Here is a 24,915-nt window from a genome sequence, read left to right as displayed (position 1 = left end):
GTAGTAGTTTTGCTAATTTTTCAAGTTAGCATGAAGTTGATCGGTTTTCTTATGGCATTTTCAAACATGAGTATCATTATATTTTGTTCCTTTTCATCCATTTCTGCTCATGTTCCCATCCCCTTGCTTTTGCACGCCTTTAATCCCAGGACTCGGGAGGCAGAAGCTGGCAGATCTCTGAATTTGCAGCCATCTTGATCTACAGAGTGAGTTTCAGGACAGCCAGAACTATACAGAGAAACCCTGTCTCAAAAATCAACAAACAAACAAACACAATATGTGTGTATATAGAATGCTTTTATACTGTGTATCTTGGGGGGGGGTGTTTGTTTGGGTTTTTGTTTGTTTGTTTGTTTTGTGGGGGTGTTTTTTTTTTTGTTTTGTTTTGTTTTGTTTTGTTTTTTTGTTTTTTGAGACAGGTAGCTGTCCTGGAACTGGTTTTATAGACCAGGCTGGCCTCAAACTCATAGAGATCTGTCTGCTTCTGCCTCGCAAGTGATGAGATAAAGGTATGAACCATCATTGCCCAGCTTATACTGTATATCTTTTGATTAGCTTTCTGTTGTAAAAAATTCTAATTTTTACAAGTTTTTGATATACATTATTTTTCATAGTTATAATAACGTGATCAAACACCCCAGTTTTGAATATTTGCTTGTCTACATGGTCGTGTCTAGATCCTGTCTGGGTTCTTTGATATTGATATTCCTTGTCCCATCAAAGCATTTGTGTGTGGAGACACTGAAACCTGCTAGGTGGTTTTCTCCCCTCGGGAACCCTCTACCCCCAGATCTTTTACTACAGACAAATCACCCTCTGTCTTCTTCTGTGTGCTTTTTGTAGCTTCAAATTCCTTTGGGCCTCTGCCTAACTGTGAAGCCCTGGGCTCAGTGTTCTTTCTAACTGCCTCCTTGTAGGTATTGGATAACAGAATTCTGGATCATGTTCAAAATGGATGCCAGCTTGACCAGCACTATGGAAGAGTTTCAGGACCTGGTGAAAGCCAATGGTGAGGAGTCCCACTGCCGCCTCATTGACACGACGCAAATGTGAGTGTTCTGGTGGGTCCTTTGAAGCCACCTCCCGCCGGTCACCTGAGCTGGGGTGCTGGGCCTCTCATTCCCTCCACTTCTAAGAAGTTCAGACAGGCAGCTTCAGAGAGCCCCCCCCAAAGATAACTTGACATTTAGTAGGAAAGCAGAGAGGCCCCCAAGGAGAAGCTGCAGGGCCTGGAGTAAACAGCCGAAGGCAGCCAGACCTTGCTAGAAGGTGTCCAGCCCATGAGAAACCGAGAGCTCAGTGTCTGGACTAGGGCCTCATTCGTCGTTGGTGCAACGGGCACCCCTGAACTTAATGGACCAGGCAGAGAGTTAGAACACATGTAAATGTCTGTGAAAGACCACTAGAGTCCCAGCGCTGAGAAGGAACTCAGGGATATTTCACACCATTCTTTGAGTTCCTTATTCACATGGTTGGCTCACTCTTGAAAATGAGCCCTTCTTAATTTGGGGAAGAAGGGCACACATATTACATGTTGGGGTTTTTATGTGTGGTTAATTATTTTGCAATAATACAAATTCCCCAAATACAGAGTTCTAGAACTGCAGCATATTGGAGAGATCCAAACTCCTGTTTTTGCCTAGGGTCTGTGACTGGCCTGGGCTCTGTGACTGGCCTGGGTTCTGTGACTGGCCTGGGCTCTGTGACTGACTGGGCTCTGTGACTGACTGGGCTCTGTGACTGACTGGGCTCTGTGACTGGCCTGGGCTCTGTGACTGACTGGGCTCTGTGACTGACTGACCTGGGCTCTGTGACTGGCCTCGGCTCTGTGACTGACTGACCCGGGCTCTGTGACTGGCCTGGGCTCTGTGACTGACTGGCCTGGGCTCTGTGACTGACTGACCCAGGCTCTGTGACTGGCCTGGGCTCTGTGACTGGCCTGGGCTCTGTGACTGACTGGGCTCTGTGACTGACTGGGCTCTGTGACTGGGCTCTGTGACTGACTGGGCTCTGTGACTGACTGGGCTCTGTGACTGACTGGGCTCTGTGACTGACTGGCCTGGGCTCTGTGACTGACTGACCCAGGCTCTGTGACTGGCCTGGGCTCTGTGACTGGCCTCGGCTCTGTGACTGACTGACCCGGGCTCTGTGACTGTCCTGGGCTCTGTGACTGGTCTCTCCCTCATCTTGTTATCACCGCCGCCATCTATTTGACACAGCTATGATGCGCCCTGGGGCAGAGACGGAGCTGCACTCGGAGCCCTGTGTGTGACACCCATGCACAAAGCTCTGATTTCAAAGCTGCACCCCACAACCCCAAATCAATCTGTTCATCCATCTGGGTCCTCTATACTTCTCTGCTTGGACTTACACAACTTGATAGATAAGAGAGATTCATTTTTCAAAGTAACAATCTTTTCATTTTAAAGATAAAAAAAAAAAAAAACCTAGAGCCCAAAGCCTCTTGAAAACCTTAGTCTTCTGCCCCAGTATTTTCTAGCTGAATTTTGTCTCCCAAGGTTTTTCACCATTATTCTTTAGAAAATGTTAGTAGAAGATATTGCCTGACTTGATGTGTTTAAGGAATTGCAAGTTATGCTTTCCTTTGTCATACATTTGAAAGTCTTGAATACAGAGAAGAAGAGGTCTACAGAATTTGTAGCCTTTCCCAAACATAAAATCAAGGAATCCTTACATCCTGAGCCGAGGCTGTCAGAAATGCTGATTTAGAAACCCAAGCTTGTGCCCACTGCCTTCCAACACTAGCTGCTTTCCTCTGCTTAGCACAAACCAGAGATTAAGAGTCTGGGGTGCGCTGTGAGGATGCTGAGGAGTCACTGGGTCGGTATTCTCGGCTCAGCTAGGTTATATGGTCATTTTCGTAACTGGGGCCATGGGAGGAAAGTGCCTTGTTTCTGCCCAGCTTGACCACAAGCTCCTACCAGTGATTCCTTGCAGCAGAGTGTCTGCTGTTTTTCTCTGAGCTTGTCTGAAAATTGCCCTCCTCTTATGATTTCCACCAACGGTCCCATAACCCTAACAGGAATGGAAGAACACACAGAGGCATCAAAAGAGTAGATACAGTAAGGCCAGAGGAAGGGCCAGGACCAATGCCCATAAGCGCCCCTTCCCACTGTCCTCTTGTCTGTCCCTCCTGCTGCATGCAGAAGACCCACTTCTTTGAACTGTTATTATGGGGAAAAGTTGGCTGGGAGAAACTCGGTTAATGCATCGTTTACACCGAGGGGAGCTGGTCAACTGCACCTTGGGAATTCTTGTGGGTCACGCCAGTGTGCTTACTACTCATGCAAAGCAGTAGTAGCTTATTCTTCTCCTTTTCTCATTTACCCCAAAAGTAATTCTCGAGACTGGTCCAGGAAACTGACTCAAAGGATAAAGTCAAACACCAGCAAGAAGCGGAAAGTCTCCCTGCTGTTTGACCATCTGGAACCCGAAGAACTGTCTGAACACCTCACCTACCTTGAGTTCAAGTCCTTCCGAAGGATATCTGTACGTAGCCCAGGGGCAAGAGGAAACCTACTCTGGGGAGCTTGCGAACATGGGCAGAGAACGTCCGCCGCCAGTTGCCCTCTTGACCCAGTGTGACCCCTCTCCCTGCCCATGGTGCTGGGAGACTTCCCTAGCAGGCATCATGGGATCTGGAAACCCAATGCCGTCAGAATTCCTGTGGCTGCCCATGCTCTGCTTCCCCGTGTCACACCCTCTGTGCCCACATACCACTCTAGCATTCGTTCAGCCTATCAAGATATGGCACTGGGGAAACACACGATATCCTGCATGCGTGCCTGCAAATGAGGATTCGCGTGCCCTTCACCCCTGAAAATCATTAGACTTTTAGAAAATTGTTTTTATAATTAAAAAAAAAAAAAAAACAGAAGAAGAGAAAAAAATGGGGACTACATTCCCTAAGAATTAGATTCCAGCGTAGGCTTTGAATAGCTCTGGGAAGTCCAAAAAGTAAAACAAATGTGACCAATCTTTCTAAAACATACCTAAATTCCTAAAATGGTGCCCACACGGCCAGCATTCTGGAAGCAAACTGCTGACCAAGCTCACGCTGTTGGAATAGCCAAGCAGGGCAAAGGTGGAGAGAGGTGAAGGGAGAGGATTCATTTAACCATCAGTAACAGGGAGAGATCCCAGCACATCCTGTCCTCACTCTAGTCCTCACAACTACCTCTGCAGGGAACCCGAGAACACTATTCCACACAAGAGCACTTGTCCCCACCCAAGGGAGCTTGCCATGCTGCTAAATGCAACATGCTGTCACTGGCCAATGTGCTTTCCTGAAACCTGGCGCTTACTCCACTCAGGCCCCGCTCCACCCACAGGTACTGGTTCAGTTTTGCTCTGACACCAGCTAGTATCGTGCTGCCTGCCTCTCAATGACCCGTATTCCCCAGGTGTAGGATGGAGGGCCCGAGGGTTGACTTGAGCAAGGTCTGCACAGTTTACTAGAGTTGGAGTTCATGTCTCCCAGTCACTCAGCACCAACTTATTGAGCCAGCTGCTGCGTGTGGATGGAGATGAGCACACCAGATTGCAGAGGTTAGGTCATAGCTTCTCCCATAACATTGATATCCTGACTGCCATCGCCCAACCAGAGACCCGGGAGCTTCCCCTTGGAGCTGGCTCCTAACACTCCCCCGTGCTAACTACCCAGTTTCCTCATGGGCACCCTCAGGCAGAGTGCTGGGCCCCCAATGTGAGGCTCCAGCTTCAGGTTTTCTGTTTAGCCCACCTGCCCTGTCCCAAGGCTAGACAGCTGAAAGCCTCTGAAAAGAGGCCATTATCACCCTGGAAATCAGAGCTCTGCTGGAGAACCTGGCAGAGCTGTCCCGGGCCTGCAGGATGTCTGCTTGGTGCCAGTGCTCAGCTGCAGGAAGGCAGAAGTAACAGTGAGGGAGAGACTCCGAGCCAGTATCTCCGAGCTGAATAGTGCTCTGTTTACAAACAGAAACTTCAACCTTGTCCCTTTTGAGTGGCATGGCCCCTTCGTAGAAGGCTATTTTGGTGGGTTCCTTGTTTGCTTTTTATTTTTCCTAGGCAGTTTTCGCAAATAAATAATTTTCCCTCCAACACTGGGGAAATGTGTCTCCGCTGTGATTTGTTTAACTCTTTGTGGGAAAGTTATATCAAATCTTCTCTTTTAAAGAGAACAAGAGATTGGACCTATTTCTAGTGAGAAGGAATATACTGCATTCACCAGAATGAGGGTGACCACTTCCTCTCAGATCCAGGAAGAACGTGGCTTTCTGTGCCTGTCTCATTGCTCTTCTAAAGAGTGCTTTTGTCCCACTCAGATGTGTCCACCCACCAGCAGTCACAGCACCACGGGGTGGAGATTGGTTAATGGGCATCTGGGCATCTGTTTTATTTAGGCAAGGCAGGCATTCATATTCTCTCTCTCTCTCTCTCTCTCTCTCTCTCTCTCTCTCTCTCTCTCTCTCTCTCTCTCATTTCTTTTCCACCACTCTACAAGTCTAACAGGTGTCAGCAGAGGCTGGTTGGAGTGGCCAGTCTTCATCTGGTTGGGATTCCCAACATCTCTGCAGCACTAGAAAGGTAGACCGGCAAGGCATACATTGGCATTTAGCTTGGTCCTGATGCTTCACTCACATGCTACCAGCCATTTCAGCTGCCTGCACTGGCTTTCAAAGTGCAGAGTTCAGTACAGCACCAGAGCTTCCCATAGGTGTATCCCTGGAGACTAGGTTCTTCTTTACTGTTGAAGCTGAGAGACTCTTGTGGCAGGGACATGTCAGTTATAATCATCACTTAGAGCGGACAGTCCAGGATGTTTCAGCCTCACACACACACAGCCCCATTGTTACCCATAGCTAATACAATGGACAGGTTGGGCAAACATGGTCACTGTGTGTTTATTTAGCTGTGTCCCAGGTGCCCTTCTCACTTGGCCCCTGCTCAAGGTGGTTCAGACAGGCTAGTGCTAGCATGGCTTTCCTATTAACACCACTTCACATTTGTGCAGGACTGTGAAGAACAGAACTGCTCCCATCCCGTGTGTTATCTTGAGTTTAGAGCAGGCTCATGTTCGAAATAGGAGGTTTCATGATCACAGCTTTTTGTAGACAGCAGGTGGAAAGAGAAAGGTCCTAGAAGGAGAATTGTGTTCACAAACTGGAGATTCACAGCTGGAACTAACAAACATTTTCTACTATGCTATGCTCTATTCAGAAGAGAGGGAACACCATCTACTCAAGTATGTTATTTGGGTTAATTGATGTGTACTCATCCTTCTGTGCCTAATGGACTTCATATAGAGAGGTCCCGATGTGAGCTCCCACACATCACTCTTTTGGGCCTGGAACACAGATGCCAGGAAGGTAGCCACAGACTTGTTTGCCCATACTGGTTCCCAGCCACCACTGAGCAGAGCTGATGTGTCCCTCAGAACTCCAAGAATACCTGATGGTTGTCTTTTTTCCCTCCAGTTCTCTGATTATCAAAATTACCTTGTAAATAGCTGCGTGAAGGAGAACCCCACCATGGAGCGGTCCATTGCCCTGTGCAATGGCATCTCCCAGTGGGTACAGCTGATGGTTCTCAGCCGTCCCACCCCGCAGCTCCGGGCAGAGGTCTTCATCAAGTTCATCCACGTGGCTCAGGTGAGTGGCCAGATGGAGACAATCATCCCAGGCCATGGGGTGAATGACTTAGCCCTTTCACCCTGAGCCTAGCCTGTCAGTTATGCCCCCTCGGACCCACAATGGGGTTTGAGCACCTTCTGCTGCCTCTTGGTCTAGATGGGCAACTCTTCTGCTTTCTCACCCAAGAGCAGTGTAGAAGGCCACATGGGCCATCTCAAGATCAGGACTCAACGCTGTAATGGTTTTTCAGGAGACACATTGTTTTCTCATAACTAGCCATATGGCAAACAGATGGGCAGAGCCAGACCAGCCTGAGTTATATCATAGGTCCTTGGGTTGAGGCTGTGCTGATTAGCATCTTCAGTGTTTGAGGGACAGAGATTCTAACTTCTCTTCCGTGACTATTATCCTTTACTGGCGTAAGCATCTCACAGTAGAATAATATCTTAGCCTCAGTAATAACCCTGGCAATAGGATCAAGGCAATAAGATTGTGTTTATTATATTTTCCAACTTGGGATGCTCTACACCAGTGTTTCTCCAATTTGGAAATGGCCTACCTGCTCTGATACTTGTTAGAGAGACAGATGAGGCGAACTCTCTAAGCCTACCCCCAGCCTAGGGAACCGGAACTTACAGGGTTGGGTCCAGAAGTCTTCGTTAAGCATGTACTCAATGATTCTTGGAAACCAACAGTTTAGATGGTAGTCCACAGATCAGATACCACCGAAGAGGGGCAAATGGTCTCCATGCTGATCTCAGATCGGGTCTGAAGGTCAATGAGAAGGGAGGAAACTGCAGCTCCTGGCTGTTCGTCTAACAGTTCTACGGGAAATGTGCAGTATAGAGATGTCAGCTTCTAAGCACCCCCATGTAACGACATGTACAGTGACCATGCTGTCATCTGTCCTGTGTCACAGAAGCTCCACCAGCTACAGAACTTCAACACGCTGATGGCTGTGATAGGGGGACTGTGTCACAGCTCCATCTCCAGGCTCAAGGAGACAAGCTCCCATGTCCCACATGAGATCAATAAGGTCAGTGAGCTGTCTTCTCTGGGGCCCTTAAGACTACACATCCCTTGTCAACACAGTTAGGGACCAGTGAGGCATACCCTAAGGAAATCAGGCTGGGTGAGTCACAGACCTGAGAGTGTGTGTGAGATTCCACCTGGCCTCAACGTCACTGTGCCCCTCTCTGCCAGACCCCTTATAATAATGTGTGCCCCTTTCCTTGAGTCTACAAGGCATCGAATGTTCCATTGCTGTCCTGGTCATCAACTCCGTTGCCCAGTTCTCTTCAATTAAGAATGTATTCCCCAAACAAACAGAAGTTCAGTCGCTCATAGTGTGTGCCAAGTGCAGTGGCAGCCTGGAGCACTAGCTTACCAGAACTCTTGCAGACTTTCCAGGCACTTGAATTTCCAGAGTTGGAAATGCCCTCTTTAGATACAGTATTCTTGAGAAGAGCCTGGTCACCGAGCTACACCCTCAGCCATTTGCTGCAGTCTTATAACATGTTTTACACGGGATGATTGTCCTTAAGTGTCTCGTGCACTGTCCTACATTCTTAGTTATATGTCACAGGAAATTCTTTAATCTCTATGGCAGAGGGCTGCTAGTATAGGTACTGCCCACCATCCACCATGATGTCGTGAGCTGTGCCTGGCATGGGCTAGCTAATGATGGCTGTTTGAGCACTCTCATCTCGTGTCAGGGGACTTTACTATCCACAAACCACAAACAGCCTAAACCAGAGCAGGACGGGGGTACTCTTATTAGGGAAAGATTCCTGAGCCTCAATATCCCTATCCATTTATCCCATGTCTTCATCCTCTTTTCAAGGAGTCCCTCTTAATTATCCCTTCCATCAACCATCACCTTTTCATTCTCTAACAGTTCTGCTGAGACCACACTGAAAAGATCGCTTATGTTTCAGAAACCATGGAAACACTAACAAAACTTTACATATCCTACATCCCACTGTTCTTCTCACCTTGTGAGTTCACAATAGCTCACACTCGCCAGCAGCATTTGACAAAGGGGTGGGGTGGGGGGTCTCTTGCTGTCTCAGAGTGACTGAGCGGGCATGGTCCAAGCCTCTACTTTCTCACTGCATGATAGTTCTTGATAGATACAATGTTATTAAAAGAATTCGGCATAGTGTCTAATATCGTTATTATATGCGAGAACACGATGGGCGAAGCCACTCCACATCTCCACTTCTGAAAAGCTGTCATCATCACACTTGGGGAGGGGGGTTCTGTAGCCCGGTGTATTTGAAAAGACTGTCTCTGGCTGCTCCTTTAGGCATAGGCCCACTTTGAGAATCTTGAGCCACAGAGTAGTAACCTGCACTACATTCCTGCAGCTCCCCAAATAAAATCCATAGCTTCCCGGGAGCAGCAGCAAAGGCAGCTCCTGCTGACCTCACATGCCAGACATTATTCCACACCCAACTTCCGGAAGCTTTCACAGACACCAGGGAAGGCAACTTGTGGCTTGGAGTCACAAAGGCACTTATTTTCCTTGTTATGTTGAGTGCTTATATTAGTTCTAAAAATAAATCAGTTGAATATAAAATATAACACTTTTTGAAATGAAACTATGTAGTGATATGGAGGAAGACATCCTTGGTTTATGACTCTACTCTGACATCTGACGTAGCTGGAGTTTGAATTTGAGAGTTGTAATAGCTACAAATGAGATGTATCACCCACTGCCCAACAGACTAGGGATGGGCTGAAATCATGGTGGACATGAGGGTAAGCAAGGTGGCTGGTGTGGGCAGCACACTAGGTCCCACAGGTGTCTGTGACCCTTCCGTTCTGCTTTGTAGGTTCTGGGTGAGATGACTGAGCTGCTGTCTTCATGCAGAAACTATGACAACTACAGACGAGCCTATGGGGAGTGCACCCACTTCAAAATCCCCATCCTGGGGGTGCACCTCAAGGACCTCATTTCCCTATATGAAGCCATGCCCGACTATCTGGAGGATGGGAAGGTGAACGTCCAAAAGCTCCTGGCCCTTTACAATCATATCAATGAACTGGTCCAGCTGCAAGAGGTGGCCCCACCACTGGATGCCAACAAGGACTTGGTGCACCTGCTAACGGTGAGATCCCCATGGAAGAATAATTACTAAGTGCCAGCTATGTACCAGGGGCCATTCTACTGCTCTTCCCATATACTAACTACAGAGTAGAACTGCCGTTTCCTCTTTATGGATGGGATACAGAGGCACAATGGTCAACTTCCCAGAGGAGCTGACATTTATTAAGTACAAGAGGCCTCAATTTAGACTTGAGTTGGGGAAGGGGACCCAGGAGGCTTTCTTTTAAGCACTGTGCCTGGCAGATTTCTAAGGGTGTGCTTCTACTCCTGCAAAAGCTGTTCCTAAGCTCTCAAGGCAGAGTTGATAGCAAACCAGATGTAAGCCTTGGTCACAAATGGAGACAGGGTATTCTCATAAAATACAGTATGACGGGGGGGGGGGGGTAAAAAGCAAAACAAAACAACAGCAACAAAAAAAAAACAGCCAAACAAAACAAAACAAGAAGAAAATGAGCAACTCTTTGGGTCCTGCTAGTTTCAGCTTAGATCTCTGTGCCTGGACACATCCTAGCCAAGGGTACGTTTGGAGAGTGGAGATCAGGGTTTGTAGTGGGTGTGGGCTGAAATCAGCTGCACTTCCTTCTAAATTTGTGGTGTTTCAGTGTGCCAGCTGCATGAATGTGGGCCTATACTCTCTAAGCCTGCTCCTCTTCTATGAACTCTGAGGAGGTCTTGGGTTGATTCAAACCTCTTATCCTAAAATTACACAAGTTGAAACTTGCTTCTCTGATCATAGTAGAAAGAATGGTGGCCATGGTACCTTCCTACTTCACAGAGCATGTTGATGGAGCCACAGGGTTCACCCACAGCTTGGGTGCAGTTTTGGAGTTCTTTTTCTTTTATGAAGTGACTTTGGCAGGTCTCTGGCCTCAGGCACCAATATCAATTCTATGTAGATGCATAAGATAGTAAACCACAATTAAAGAGAACATCTTAGAACTTCATCAGTATTTGAGAACACTTTAACAAGAACAGATTGCTGTTTTCCCTGTCGAAATAGCAGCCAAACTTTCTGATTTTTAATTTTTTATTTGTGTGAGTGTGTGTGTGTGTGTGTGTGTGTGTGTGTGTGTGTGCATGTGCGGGTGTGAGCAAGCCATTTCTCTTCTTCCAGCTTTATGTGGGTTCCAGGAATTGAGCTCAGGTCTCCAACCTCCCACAGCAAGTGATTTTACCTGCTGAGACATCTTACTGGCCCCTACTTAGTGTTTTAAAAACAAACTGCTGAGTCTGGAGAGGTGGCTCAGTAGTTAAGGACACTTGCTGCTCTAACAGAGGACCAGGGTTCAATTCCCTGCATCCACCTGGTGATTCACAACCATCAGTAAATCCAGCTCTAGGGAATCTAATGCCTTCTTCTGACCCCTGAAAGCATAAACCATGCCATGCTACACATACACGCATGCAGACAGAACACTCAAACATAAAATAAAACGAATAAATCTAAAAAACAAACAAAATCCCCGCTAAGCACCAAGAAGATGAACCACTGGGAAAAAAATGCAACCAAGCAAAAAACCCTCAGTTCTGGTAGAGGTAGAGTGTCCTAGCAATTAACCATGTTCTGCATCCCCTGCAGTTATCCCTGGATCTCTACTACACTGAAGATGAAATCTATGAGCTTTCCTATGCCCGCGAACCAAGAACCACAGAGCCCCGGTGAGTTCCTCATCCTGGCGCTCCAGTAGGACAGGGCTTTGAAAGCTTGATTCCTCCTCAAGAAGCTGGCCTCCAGTTGCTTACTCAGCATATGTTTGTGCTGTGTGCTCAGCTGTGTGCAAAGCACACAGAGAGCTTCTCCACATACGTGTGACACATAGTTCTTAGCCATGAGCAGCTTGTTGTCTAGACGAAGGGACCACTGTGTGAACAGGAAGTGACTGTATACCTAAGGGGGGTGGGCTAGAATCTGCCAGGGGCTTACAAATGAGAGGGGCAGCATCACGAGACACAGTGCTGTTCCCCCCCACCCCCCACCCCCCGTCAGCGTCCCCACGTCTCTTTTCTAAGACTGGGTGACAGCAACAATACTCACACTAAAGAGCAAAATTTGTGAAACTTTCTGCCATGGTCAAACGAAGAAATTTCATTGGCCTGTGATGCTCTGCAACAGGAAGGTGCTGGATGTTTTGACCTCCTATGCCCAACAGGGCTCAAAACAGCACCAAGCCCTGGCTTTGTACACAGTAGGTCCGTTGCATGCTATCTGAGCCTGCCTCTCTTCCTGGCAAGTAAGCAGCAGGATTATTCCCATCTCCTGAAAAGCTTCCCAACTCCGCAACAAGGACTTGAGGGAAGGGAGTTGTCTACACACAAGAAATCATTTTGTTGTTGTTGTTGTTGATTTCAGGTTGCTAAGTGACATTGCCTCTATAGAATGGTCAGGAGGGTCCACATCCAGGGCATTAGAGGCATTTCAGAAGAAGGGTCAGCAACTTTTTTTTCCATGGGAATTTTAATCGGGGCCAAGTTTCAAATGATCAGCAATAGATTCTCTCTCAGCATGTGCAGACTGCATTTCTTCCTTGTGCATCTTGCTGTCTTGATTTGTTTTTTTCTCATCCATCTCTACTGAAATGTGACTGGAGTACAGAGGCAATTGACATGATTCACATTAGCCTCTGTTGATAGGTCTGACAAGAGATTTCCTGGAGAGGGATCTGGAAGTCAGGCCCACAACACTTTGTTTCTCTGAGAAGAGAAATGATCCACAACTGGGGGTCACATAGGGAGCACTTTAGACAGCTGCGAGCCAAGCCAAGATTCCGACTGTGTGCGCGCTCTTCTTCTTCCACGGCACACAGCCAGGTGTCAGGAAAGGAAGGAGCCCTGTCGCCCTGTATTAGTCACCAGGGTTTCCCTGTTCCATTGCAGCCACTAACACCTTCGAAGCCACCGGTTGTAGTGGATTGGGCCTCCGGAGTATCTCCCAAGCCGGACCCAAAGACCATCAGCAAACACGTCCAGAGGATGGTGGACGTAAGTACCCATTTCAGCAGACAAAATCCCGGTAGAGCCTGCTTTGATTTTAGGATGTGGGGAGGAGAGGGGGCCAGGATGACAGAGACAGAGGTGGGAATGCTGGAGCTCATTCCCTTGGGACACAAAGCTGCCTCACTCCACACATTGTGGCCATAGTCGTTTCAGAGGAAATAATGTCACCACACTGGTCTCCAATGGGGTGGGTTTGCCTTGCTTACAGGCCCATGCAGGGGAACATGTGATTAAAAGTTATTGGTTAATATGTGGCAAGGGCCAGCGTGTAATAATGCAAACATGGAGAACAGGACACTTGGCACTGCTTGGTCTGGCTACCTGCACAGGAAGCAGATGTGTTTCCATGTTGTCCTTATACAGAACAATAAGCAGTACAGGGATCAAGAATGTAAACAGAGGCAGAGTTTTCCTGTTCCAACCGCCTGGTCCCAAATACACACGCAAAAGCTTTTTATATTAAGTACAAAATGCTCGGCCAATAGCTCAGGTTTAGTGTCAACTAGTTCTTACATTTAAATTAGCCCATGTCTATCAATCTACATATTGCCACGTGGCCAGTGGCTCTACTGGTCCTCTGGCACCTTGCTTCTTGGGGCAGCTTGCTTGTGTCTCCCCAACCCCATCCTTCTTCATCCCAGTCGTCAGTTTGATTGTCCCGCCTAATTTTATCCTGCCTTGCTATAGGCCAAACAGCTTTATTATTAACCAATGAGAGTAACGCATACTCATAGCATACAGAAGGATTATCCCCAGCACAAGGAAGAGAGCACTTCCAATTGGGTTAGGCCTTGAGCTTCCCAGGGAGGCAAACAGCGCCTTGCAGGGAGAGCAGAGTGGAGGGAGAACTCGCCCATCCTCTACCCAGTGCAGTAGCCAGTGTGTGGACAGTTGATATTTACAGGTTGGGAGCACCTGGGCACCCTGTAGTGGCTGGGGCAGCAGAGTCCTGGGATGTCCCCTGCTGTGCCAATGCCACAGTTTAGGGGGAGTATGTCTCAGGGCTGCTCTTATTCAGGCGGTTACCAGTCTTTTACGTATTGCCCCCTTGTCATTTAGCTAAAGGGAGAGATGATCAGTTTCCTTCAGTAAATGAAAGAAACTCTTTTTTTTTTTTTTTCCAGTCTGTCTTCAAGAACTATGATCTCGACCAGGATGGCTACATCTCTCAGGAGGAGTTTGAAAAGATCGCTGCTAGCTTTCCATTTTCCTTCTGTGTGATGGACAAAGACAGGTGAGGATGGTGTGGGGGACTATGTAAGGGGTCCCTGAGGAACTTGCAAACACGTGTGCTGCCAGGCTTCTGTGATTTATAAGCCTGGAAGAAAGAGCCGCCGTCAAGTGAAGGCCTCACTCCTTTAGTCCTGACTGCAGCAAACCACAAAACCCATGCACTCTCTGAACAGTTCTCACAGGAAGACTCCCAATGCCACCAGCTTAGGAGGGAACATGTGGCCTTCCTTTCTGCTTTGGTGTTACAAATCATGGCAGCGACTCACGGTTACAGCAACGCTCTCTGCATTTTCCTCGTGGCCCTAAAAGCTTTATCCTCGTTCTCAGCAGAAAACCAATGCATGGCCAGTGGGCTCTACAAGCGTCCTTCCTGTCTCAAGCCAGGTGCAGGCATGAGGTCTTTGCTTTCCTATACACACCTCCCACACCACTTCCCTTTCAAGTCTTGAACACACTGATCTGTTTGGCTGTTTGCCAGGTGTGACGAGTTGTCACACTGCCTCGCCTTCTCACCCCATGCCATCCCATGTCCTTACTCTGAGGGGAACTCGAGGAAGCAGCCATAGGAAGGACAAAAGGAAAGGTTAGCTCCAACGGCTGGAAACCACCCTTCCTCTACTCACCCCCCTGCCTGTCATTTGCTTCAGGGAAGGTCTCATCAGCAGGGACGAGATCACAGCCTACTTCATGAGGGCCAGCTCCATCTACTCCAAGCTGGGCCTGGGTTTTCCTCACAACTTTCAAGAGACCACCTACCTGAAGCCCACCTTCTGTGACAACTGTGCTGGCTTTGTAAGTTGTTCTTAGGGCATCAGAGTGGAACTTGGCGTGGATGCGTTGCGGGGGGGGGGGGGGGGGGGGTAGTGTACAGTACAGGACAGTTTAAATAAGTAAGACAGAGCCTGGCGGTGGTGGCGCACACCTTTAATCCCTGTACTCGAGAGCAGAGGCAGGCGGATCTCTGTGAGTTCGAGGCCAGCCTGGTCTACAAAGTGAGATCCAGGAAAGGCTCAAAGCTACACAGAGAAACCCTGTCTCAAAAAAAAACAAAAATAAATAAATAAAAAAATAAATAAATAAATAAATAAATAAATAAGACAGGCACAGCCTTAAAATCCTTACATAATCACTCCAGCTCAGAACTCAAGAAAACACCCAGAAAACATAGTCCTCGATTGTATGGGCTTGCCTGTATCTAATTTCTGCCTTTTTTCTTCCCTGGTGCATTAAAGGTCTGGGATAAATGGTACGGAAATGTGGAATTTGGATATACCTTTTAAAAGTGTTATATTGCTGTTTCAAATGTTAGAAAATAAGAAATAGGAGATGTCTTTCTTCCCCCTTCAAAAGAAATTAAATTACAGGTGTTCTATTAGGTCACTCCACACCCCACAGGGTAGCCGTGGTTAAATTCAGTATGTCACAGAACAAAATGCATTGGGAGGGAGACTTATTGAGAGGAGTGAGGAACGAGAGAAGGCTAAAGGAGGATGGGGTAGAGGAATGAGTATTATTAGAATGCATTATATACATGAGGGAATTTGTCCAAAAATAGATTTTTAAAAAATCTTATCTCAGAGATTACCTGAGTGCTGTTTGCCCTCTGTCCCAACCCAACTAATAGTTTCCTCAAAACCCAAGTTTATGACCCAGGACTACACACTCAGTCCTCAGGGTGCCTATTGGTCTGGGCTCATCCACATCAGGCCTGCAGAGTGCTGGACCATATAAGCTCTTGCATAGGTAGCAGTTGTCTCTGAACAGTGGCTTCTTGTCAGAGGACTAGGACATGAGAAAGCCACCAGTGTCTACCCATTGATAGACAGTAGGATGAAGATAATGAATGCTACCAGGGTCTATCCATTGATGGACAGTAGAACAAAGATAGAGAATGAATGCTACCAGTGTCTACCCATTGATAGACAGTCGGATGAAGATAATAAATGCTACCAGGGTCTACCCATTGATAGACAGTAGAACAAAGATAGAGAATAAATGCTACCAGGGTCTACCCATTGATAGACAGTAGAACAAAGATAGAGAATAAATGCTACCAGGGTCTACTCATTGATAGACAGTAGAATGAAGATAGAGAATGAATGCTAAGGTGGAGCTTCACACTAAACAGATAAATGACTTGTGTCATATTGTTTTCTTTGGCTTGTAGCTCTGGGGAGTGATCAAGCAAGGATATCGCTGTAAAGGTAAGTCTCCGCTTTGAGGAATGGGGTCACTTCCCTTGTCTGAAAAGCTCTCCTTGATTACATTTTTTGTGCATAGTAGCTGTCCATTCAGTCCAAACTTTCTTGGCTGAGTTCAGAGCCTCGTGTCCAAACTGGTTTCCAAAGAGCATCCTAAGCCAAGATGAGGGATGCCTATGAGACCAGTCAGGTAGTTTCCCTCCACAAGACCCTCTCTTTGTCTCAGTTGCTCTGGAAATATGGATGGATGGCTGTGCTCCTTGTAGAAACATGGAAAGATAGATGCTCAAGGAAAGGGAATCTCCCTGGGTAAGGTTACTACAGGACCAGTCAGGTTTTCTTTTTCAGCAGATACCTCAGAACCTAATTTTCCAGGTTGGCATCTCTTCTCTTCATGATGAGATGCTGCTGAGTTCTGAAACTCATTGATGCAGTGATGACAAGCTCTGGGACTTACCAAGGGGATTAAGAATCAGGAGGTGGTCTTTCCTAGATCCCTTAGGAATGTCAGGTGTGCTCGCTCCAGAGGCTAGACCAACTGAGTTGGACAAGAGGGCAGTGCATGAGTTTGGTTGTGAGAGAGTCACTGGAGAAGTGAGTGAAAGACTTCTGAGCAGAGTGTCTTGCCACAGACTGCGGGATGAACTGCCACAAGCAGTGCAAAGATCTGGTAGTGTTCGAGTGCAAGAAGCGAGTCAAGAGCCCAGCGGTGTCCATGGAGAACATCAGCTCTGTGGTGCCAATGTCCAACCTTTGCCCACTGGGAACCAAAGATCTGCTCCATGGTAAGCAGGCCCTGGGGACGTTTGCTGTGGGTAAGGGTCAGGTTTGGCGGGTAAGAAAAATCACCCCGTGATTCTTACTTCCAGTTAGCCTTGACCTCAATTGCTACGCCATGGCTGGCTCATCGTGGATTTTAACTCTCTGAGTGCTGTGACAGAGTGGAAATTAGACTAAAAAGAAAAGTCATCAGGTGCTTCTGGGCACCTACACCAAGTGCAGCATCCCATGTTAATTCTCTTCCTCTATCCTTAAACCCAGACCAAGGATGGGAAGGAGGAAAGATAGCGAGAATGAATGTATAGCATGCATAACATGCAGTCTGAAAGTAACATATTATGTAAAAGGAATAGCTGTGTTCAGAAGTGAAGACTAACATCTCCATAGCTCAGAAACGTCTGGAGAACATACTATCAGCAGAAGCTGAAACAATCTTAGTAGAAGCTGAAACCACAGGTCTTCTTGACTCCGTTTCCAGAAGGAAGCAGACACTGCTGAGAATTTAATTTCTGCAGTTTAACAGAGACCACTGTGCACGAAAGTAACCAGAACCAGACTCATTGCTAACAACTGAGAAAGGAGCCTCCAACACAATGTGACTGGACTTAGGGCTTGCAGCCGGAAATAGGCTTCCCTAAGGCAAGGCTATGCACTGGCTCAGTGACTGTGCATCATCCCTGGTGTTCTTCCAGAAGAGGATCCCCACCCGTTAAATTAACACCCTGCCCTGGACTGAGAACCTTGAGAGGTCAGGTGAAGAAAAATGACTAAAATGCTAAAATCAGAAAAGTAAATACAGAAAAAAAAAAAAAAGGGAGAAACTCTAGAGATCTGGTTGAAGATTAACCAAATCATTCAGGGACAACCTGAGGCTAAGCCAGAATTGTCACAGCTAACTCTGCATATGGCAAAATGCAAGTAAAGAGTGACTCGGAAATAATTTGAAGCAAATAGACTGGAGACTCCCCAGGTCTGCAGGGCAAAGAAGTAGAGAGAATGTCTCCAGCTGGGAGAAATGACAGCGTCCCGACATGAAGCAGGGTGGAAGCCAGTGAAGGCCGAGTAGGCTGAGGGGACACAGATGTGTACATTAGAGGGGTCACTGTGCCGGGCTGCTGGGAAAGCCTTCTTGGAGAAGGTGAAATTTCAGCCAAGTTTCAAAGGAAAGGTGGTGCCACGTCATGAGGAAGATGAGGAATACTCCAGAGAAGATGGCGGATGGAGCAAAAGGCAGAAAGGGTGTAGGCAGTGCTGCTGGGATGAGTGAGGTGCTGTGGTGGAAGTGAAGGCGGAGGTGAGAAGTAAAGTAGAAAAGCAAGTAGAAGCCAGTCAGGCATGCTGTAAATGCCAGGCGGAAGACTGGGCATTGTCCCTGTTCCAAAACAAGCAGCTCTTACAACAGAGGGGTAGAGTCCTCAAGATTCATCCTCTGGATTTCTGAACACCTGGAGTTCTACCTCAACAATAGGGGGCATAATTTGGGAAGTTTGGTTGGTTTAAAGTGTAACTGTGTTAAAGTCAGGAAAGGGAGGGGGGTTCAAGATGGCGGACCAGAAGCACCTGACGCCTGCTTCTCAACTGGAGAGATGGCTCCAGAGGTGAAGATGCTTGCTGTGCAAGACGGGTGGCCCCAATTCAATCCCTGGGACCCACAGAAAAGTGGAAGGAGAGGGGCCTGTGTGGAGGCCCACAGAGGTTTCCTAGTGAGATCTGAGCTTGCTTTACCCAGCAGGGCAGCATTTAGAGGATTGCTTGACCATGTGCATGGTTACTAGGTGATTGGAAGGGTCTGCACATGGCTGAGCTAGAGGGTGGTCTTTGCTCCACCCCTTGGCATTCCTATAAATAGCCCTTTAGAAGAGACAGAAGGGGCCAGCGGAAAATGATCCAGGCCCTCCGGAGGCTATCCTGTGTTTCTGTTTCTCTCCCCTCTATCCTTCGATCTAAATATTTCTCACTTCACCTTCCTCAAGAGTACCCTGTGGGGGGAAAATGGAAGTAGGTCTCCCATAGGCCTGGAGAGATGGTTCAGTGGTTGGGAGCATTGGCTGCTCTTCCAGAGGACCCAGGCTCATTTCCCAGCACCAACATGGCAGCTCTCAACTGTCTTTAACTTCAGTTCCAGGGAACCTGACATCCTTACACACACACACACACACACACACACACACACACACACACATATATATATATATATATATATATATATATATAATGTGCAGGCAAAACACCAATGAATAATTTTAAAAAATCATTTTAAAAATGGAAGGAGAGAACTGAATCCAGAGTTGTCCTCTGACCTTCACACATAGGCCATGGTGAACACACACACACACACACACACACACACACACTCTAAAGTTTACAACTTGTTTAACAGGTATATAACACATTTTTAGATAGAATGGAAAAAACAGCAGCAGGATAGGGAAAGGTAAGACTTAAGAGACCCGGGTGGCTGTGGTACAGGAATAAGGCACCTTGATGCCTGATGCCTCAGCTCCAGCCACAGGAAAGGGAGTTTCTCTGTACAGCATGAAATCAAGAGTGCCCTGGCAAACTTGTCAGTGAGATGCTGGTGAGCCTGGCTAGTGGGGAATTGCACATCCCTCATAGGCTTTTACCTAACTAGACAACTAACATGAGATCTGTCCAGTAGCCAGCTTTGGGAAGAATGCACATCATCTTCTGAACCTCAGGGATGCTCTACTCAGAAGGCATCTGGAGAAAGGACCTGTCGTCTGACTCTGGTCTGCTCTGTGGGTCAGAACACTAGGTTATTCCTACCTCTGGGATTTGAAAGATAGTCCACTGAACTGGTCAACAGGAAGTGGCCCTGTGAACCAGCCTTGGTTCCGTGGAGTGACTCAGTATGTTTGAGTCAAATTTGCTGGAGATTCTGCATTGTACAGGATGGACATTGTCACATGAAAAAGGAAGGGTAAAGAATATAGAGAATGGGTGGAAACTAATAGAGGATGCCCTATGCCTTCTAGCCTCCAGGCATGAAACACACAGGCACATACCTCTGTACACAGACACAAAAGAATCCCTTTTTAAATTCAGCAATAAGAAAAATGTATCATTTTAATATAATGTATATCCAAAAAATAGAAAAACCTTTCTTATACATAAAATCACTTCATTCTCTAAGCTCTGGAGAATAGGATATTTTTCACCTCCATCTAATGAAATAAACAGAATCCAAAATGTATTTATTCATAAATGGTGTATAGACCCTAATTACTTTGCATGGAGCTCAAAATTAGTGCTAAACCTCTGCAAAAGGTAAACTTGGATGACCGCCAGTTTATCTGACCACCCATCTCAAATGCATCCTCTAATCCTCTACTTTCTCAAGAAATTACTCCTTATAGTTAAATTTTCCAGGCTGAGTCTCAGTAAGGGATATTGGCTAAAAGAAAAATCTGATGGCTAGTTTGTTTTGAGCCCTGCAGAATCAAATAAGTGTGAAACATTTTAGAACACACTCCACAAAACTAATCCTGCCACCTCACCGTTAATCTGTACCAATCATACATGTGAGTCCCTCAGAGAGTTCCCACTGTCTGTCTGCTTAGGTAACACTCCCGGTACCTGGATCAAACTCTGAGTGATAGCTCTTGCCCTGGACTCCACAGAAAGCATTTATAGAACATTCTGTCTATATGTTTATCCTGCCATCTTTAGAAGTGCTTAGGAAACCTTGCTACATCGAGGCAAGGATTCTAACTTACTTACAGAACAGTAACTATCCAGGTAACTTTTGTGCAAACAGAAAAGGATGCTTTGGGGGCTCAGGGGATGGCTCAGAGGTTCAGAGCACTTCTTGCTCTTGCAGAAACCTGGATTCAGTTCCCAGCACCCACATGATATCTCACAACCAACCACCTATAACTCCAGTTCTACAGGTCCGGAAACCCTATTCTGACCTCCAAGGGCACTGCGCGCGCACGCACGCACGCGCACACACACACACACACACCCACACACACACACACACACACACACACACACAGGTAATACACATTTTACAAATCTTATTTAAAAAGGTAAAAAAAAAAAAATGTTCTTTCCTTGGTGTGGGTGAATCCTGACACTGAAACCCTAGGTTTCTACTGCTACTCCTGCCTGACAATGCATGTCCCAAAACAGAAGGTATTTGGAAGTGGAACTCCAGAAATAAGGAAGGTCTCGTTTCAAACAAATGTTGAGAATCTTGAGTTCATCATGGTCTGAGAGCACTAACAAATGTATCTCTCCACAGCACCTGACGAAGGATCTTTCATATTCCAAAATGGGGAGGCTGTGGACCACAGCGAGGAGAGCAAGGATCGGACCATCATGCTCCTGGGCGTGTCCTCACAGAAGATTTCAGTTCGGCTGAAGAGGACTGTTGCCCACAAGACCACCCAGACAGAACCGTTCCCGTGGGTTGGCGGCGAGACGCCTGCCGGTCACTTTGTGCTGTCCTCCCCACGGAAGCCTGCGCAGGATGCTCTTTACGTGCTCCCCAGTCCCCCGTCGCCATGCCCCAGCCCAGTGCTGCTCCGGAAGCGGGCTTTCGTCAAGTGGGAGAACAAAGAATCGCTTATCAAGCCCAAACAGGAGCTTCACCTCAGGCTCCGGACCTACCAAGAACTGGAACAGGTGCCGCCCTTCTCGCCGCCCCCCTCCCTTTTTTAGCTCTCCTGCTGAAGTAAAATCCAATAGCGAAAAAGCATAAGAGCGAAGATCCAAATCAAGTTGATTCCTAGCAAGTTAAGTTAAGCAGACAAAAAAAAAAAAAGGAAGAAAGTTGCCAAATGTAGGTAATATAAGCCATTTTAGTGTCAAGGAAGAGAGGAGACATTAGCTTGAATGGTGTTTATTTTTCCTAAGGAATGATTGAATGATTTATGCCCTTTTCCCTCAGACATCAAGATTTGCATGTTTGCAGGCCGGTTAGTACATGACCCACCATCCACCTAGCTTAATGTGCTTGTCTTAGCATACAGTGAAGCCGCCCCCCAGGTTCCAGGATGCTCATCATTGTTACCAGCAAGGTTCCTTCCCTGCCAGGCCCCCAGGAGAGTCAGAGAGCTATGTGCTAGACATTCGTGACTTGATTTGGTGACTGGAATGAAGAGCATGGATGGTATCAGGAGGAACACGGGACAAAGAGCCACGGATTTTCTGGAAGAAAGCATGTCTTTTACTCAAAGTACCTTTAAAACGCATGTCAGCAAACAAGTTAGTCAGAAGGTAGCCACACTTGGGTTGCCTTAGGAAGCGAAACTGCCTAAAGTTACCCTTTAGAACAATAAAAGAAATCGCGAAAAGGGAACATGATAAAATAGAAGACTTGGGTCTGAGACTAAGACATTTCTTTTTTGTTTTGTTTTGTTTGTTTCTGTTTGTTTTGGTTTGGGATTTTCAAGACAGGGTTTCTCTGTGTAGTCCTGGCTGTCCTGGAATTCACTGAGTAGATCAGGCTGGCCTCAAACTCAGAGATCTGCCTGATTCTGCCTCCTAAATTCGGGGATCTAATCCCAGACATTTCTTATGCCGGTTGTTAAACTCTGCAACCTGGTTGGTCCTCTGTAAAAATACAGGACTAGGAGTCCATGCTGAGATTTCAAATCTGACATGCCCATCAAAGGTAGCAAAATAGTTGTGAAAAATGCTATGAGAAACACGTGAGAGAATAATTCCCACCCAGCTACCAGAGCCATAAACCTTGATGTTTTATTAGCTGCTTCTCTTTTTTTCTTACCTGCATCACAGAGACAGGTCAGATATGCCTGGGCTCTAGAACTATGTATGTGTTTGCACTTTCTGCCCCTCGAGAAAGTTTACAGCCAACACCTGTTTCGCCGGTGTGCATGAGGATTACGCTGCCCTATTATCAGACAGCATTCTATTGTCACACAGCAGTATCAGGCTCACGGCAAGCCCTCGATCTCACATAAGCTGGGAGAGAGCACTAGGTAATTCAGCCTGAGAACCCAGAGGGGCCCAGTTAATCAGACACTGCACCTATGTCTTCTGACACCCAGGTAAGTCAGTCTGACATGAGGATATTTTCCTTGACACCAGAAGCCTGGCGATTACCCAATGGCTGCCCAGTGAAACTGTGGGCTGCCAATAGAACACTAAATCCCCATTTGAGGTGAGACAAAAGTCTTCCATCAAAAAGGCATATTAGTTATCACTATTGGGGTTGTGAACCTAGGTTTAATTAACTATAACATCTCATTTCACAGAGTTTTGAGGTACTGCTTTTATTGTTCACAGCAGGCCAGACCACAGACTACTTTCTGCTTAGTTACGATGCCCACTACACACTATCCAAAGGTTGTGTCTTCCTCCACTCACTTCCCAAGAATGGATTATTCTGTCTGCTAGGCACTCACATCTGTGATACGATAACAAAGAGTAATTGCTATTTGCACATGTCCATGATAAAGTGTTATTTTATACTCACAGCTAAATAACTGCTTTGAAAATAGTTTGTAATTCTTAACCACCGTGAATAGGAGATGCCAATCAAATCGAATACTCTTGATGCTGTACGTGATTTCCCACTCACTGCCTCTCTATTAACATGCCCTATTCTCATTTCTCTTTAGGAAATAAATACCCTGAAAGCAGATAATGATGCCCTGAAGATCCAACTGAAGTATGCACAGAAGAAAATAGAGTCCCTTCAGCTTGAGAAAAGCAATCATGTCTTAGCACAGATGGATCGGGGTGATTGTTCTTAATCCAGAAATTCAAGAAGAGAATCTGTGGACAAGTATCCTGGGATCTCACTTCAAAAACTGACTGCAGAGGTTCGGGCAACTTCAGACGATGTCTTGAAAGGGGGAAAGCCAGCCGCTGTTTCTGGCGTCATTGTTTTTTACCTAAAATATTCTTAATGTGAGTCATTGGTTTTCAGTCAGTGGATCAATGGGAAGTTCAAGTTTGGTAAAGCTTTGAGCATTCATATTAAAACCCTTTGCTTTCTTTACTGGAACCAATACCAAACTGTGTGCTAAAATAAGACCCTAGTTTCCTCATAGTGTCTCAGGCAGCCCGCTTTACTGATTTGTAGATGAAAAGTCCCTGAAGAACCAATGTGCTGCCTTCCCCAGGGTTTCTGCAAACTTCTACCCAAGTCTGCTCATCATGGAAACAAGACCCTGAAAGTGGTGACTTGGACCTGCCTGCATTGTTTGTGACACTGATCCCTACCTCACTACCTCAGATCTGACCAAGAGCCTCCCTCCCTGTCCTTCCTCCCTTGCCCACCCCCCCACCCCCTGACTTCCTCCCTTGCTGGTAGGCATATCAGCATATCTACCTAGAAGTGAACTCCTAGACATGTAGCCTGGTTTTAAATCCAGGGCTTTTTAATTGAACTTGACATTATCCAATTGCAGGTCAACTCATAGCCCTAGGTCTTAGTGATCACGAAATACAAAACTAAAACTCACCATCCACAAACAGCAATTACCATGCCATACACAGCTAATTAGATAAGACAAATGACATAAACGTGTTTGTTCATATATTCTCTAGTGGGTACACTTAAGAACCCGTGACTTTTGAAAAGAAATGGTCTGTGGACAGTGTTTAATTCTTTATGCTCAAGTTTCTCTTTTTAAGTAAACTATTATGAGGTTTTCTTTTGAACTGAATTTGTGCTTAAACTGTTTCACTTTGACTATCTAGAAATAAAATAATCGATGTGAGGGCTTTAACAGCTGGTAGCATGTACATATGTATAGAATATGTATATACAGTATCAGGCATGCATGTAGCTTGGACTTTCTCCTTTAGAGAATGCAGATGTGAATCAAGTACCTTTTAGTAATTTACAAATTCACAAATACAGTTCTGTTCATTAGAAGACAAACTGCTAATGATGTCAATTGTATTGTTTTGCAAAACCATGTGTAACAGTCTCTGAGTATTTATCATGAAAGTTAAAAATCAA

At 46.4% G+C, this 24,915-nt stretch overlaps 1 protein-coding gene across 1 annotated transcript; it reads left to right on the top strand.

The window, feature by feature from the left end:
- Positions 1-917: 917 nt before the first annotated feature.
- LOC114705910 (RAS guanyl-releasing protein 1) lies at positions 918-24,915 on the top strand (the record flags this gene model as incomplete). Its single annotated transcript, XM_037201984.1, is given in 14 exon segments — positions 918-1,049; positions 3,357-3,510; positions 6,477-6,650; positions 7,552-7,668; positions 9,470-9,745; positions 11,324-11,384; positions 11,387-11,403; positions 12,619-12,723; positions 13,863-13,972; positions 14,619-14,763; positions 16,139-16,175; positions 16,805-16,957; positions 21,220-21,602; positions 23,564-24,915. Coding segments are annotated over 14 exon segments (1,999 nt in total), but the record flags the coding sequence as incomplete, so codon positions are not given.

The sequence above is a fragment of the Peromyscus leucopus genome, unplaced genomic scaffold (assembly GCF_004664715.2).
Source record: "Peromyscus leucopus breed LL Stock unplaced genomic scaffold, UCI_PerLeu_2.1 scaffold_696, whole genome shotgun sequence".
In the NCBI taxonomy this organism is placed as follows: domain Eukaryota; kingdom Metazoa; phylum Chordata; class Mammalia; order Rodentia; family Cricetidae; genus Peromyscus; species Peromyscus leucopus.
Note: the sequence above shows the minus strand (reverse complement) of the source record. Positions and strands in the feature narration are given on the sequence as shown.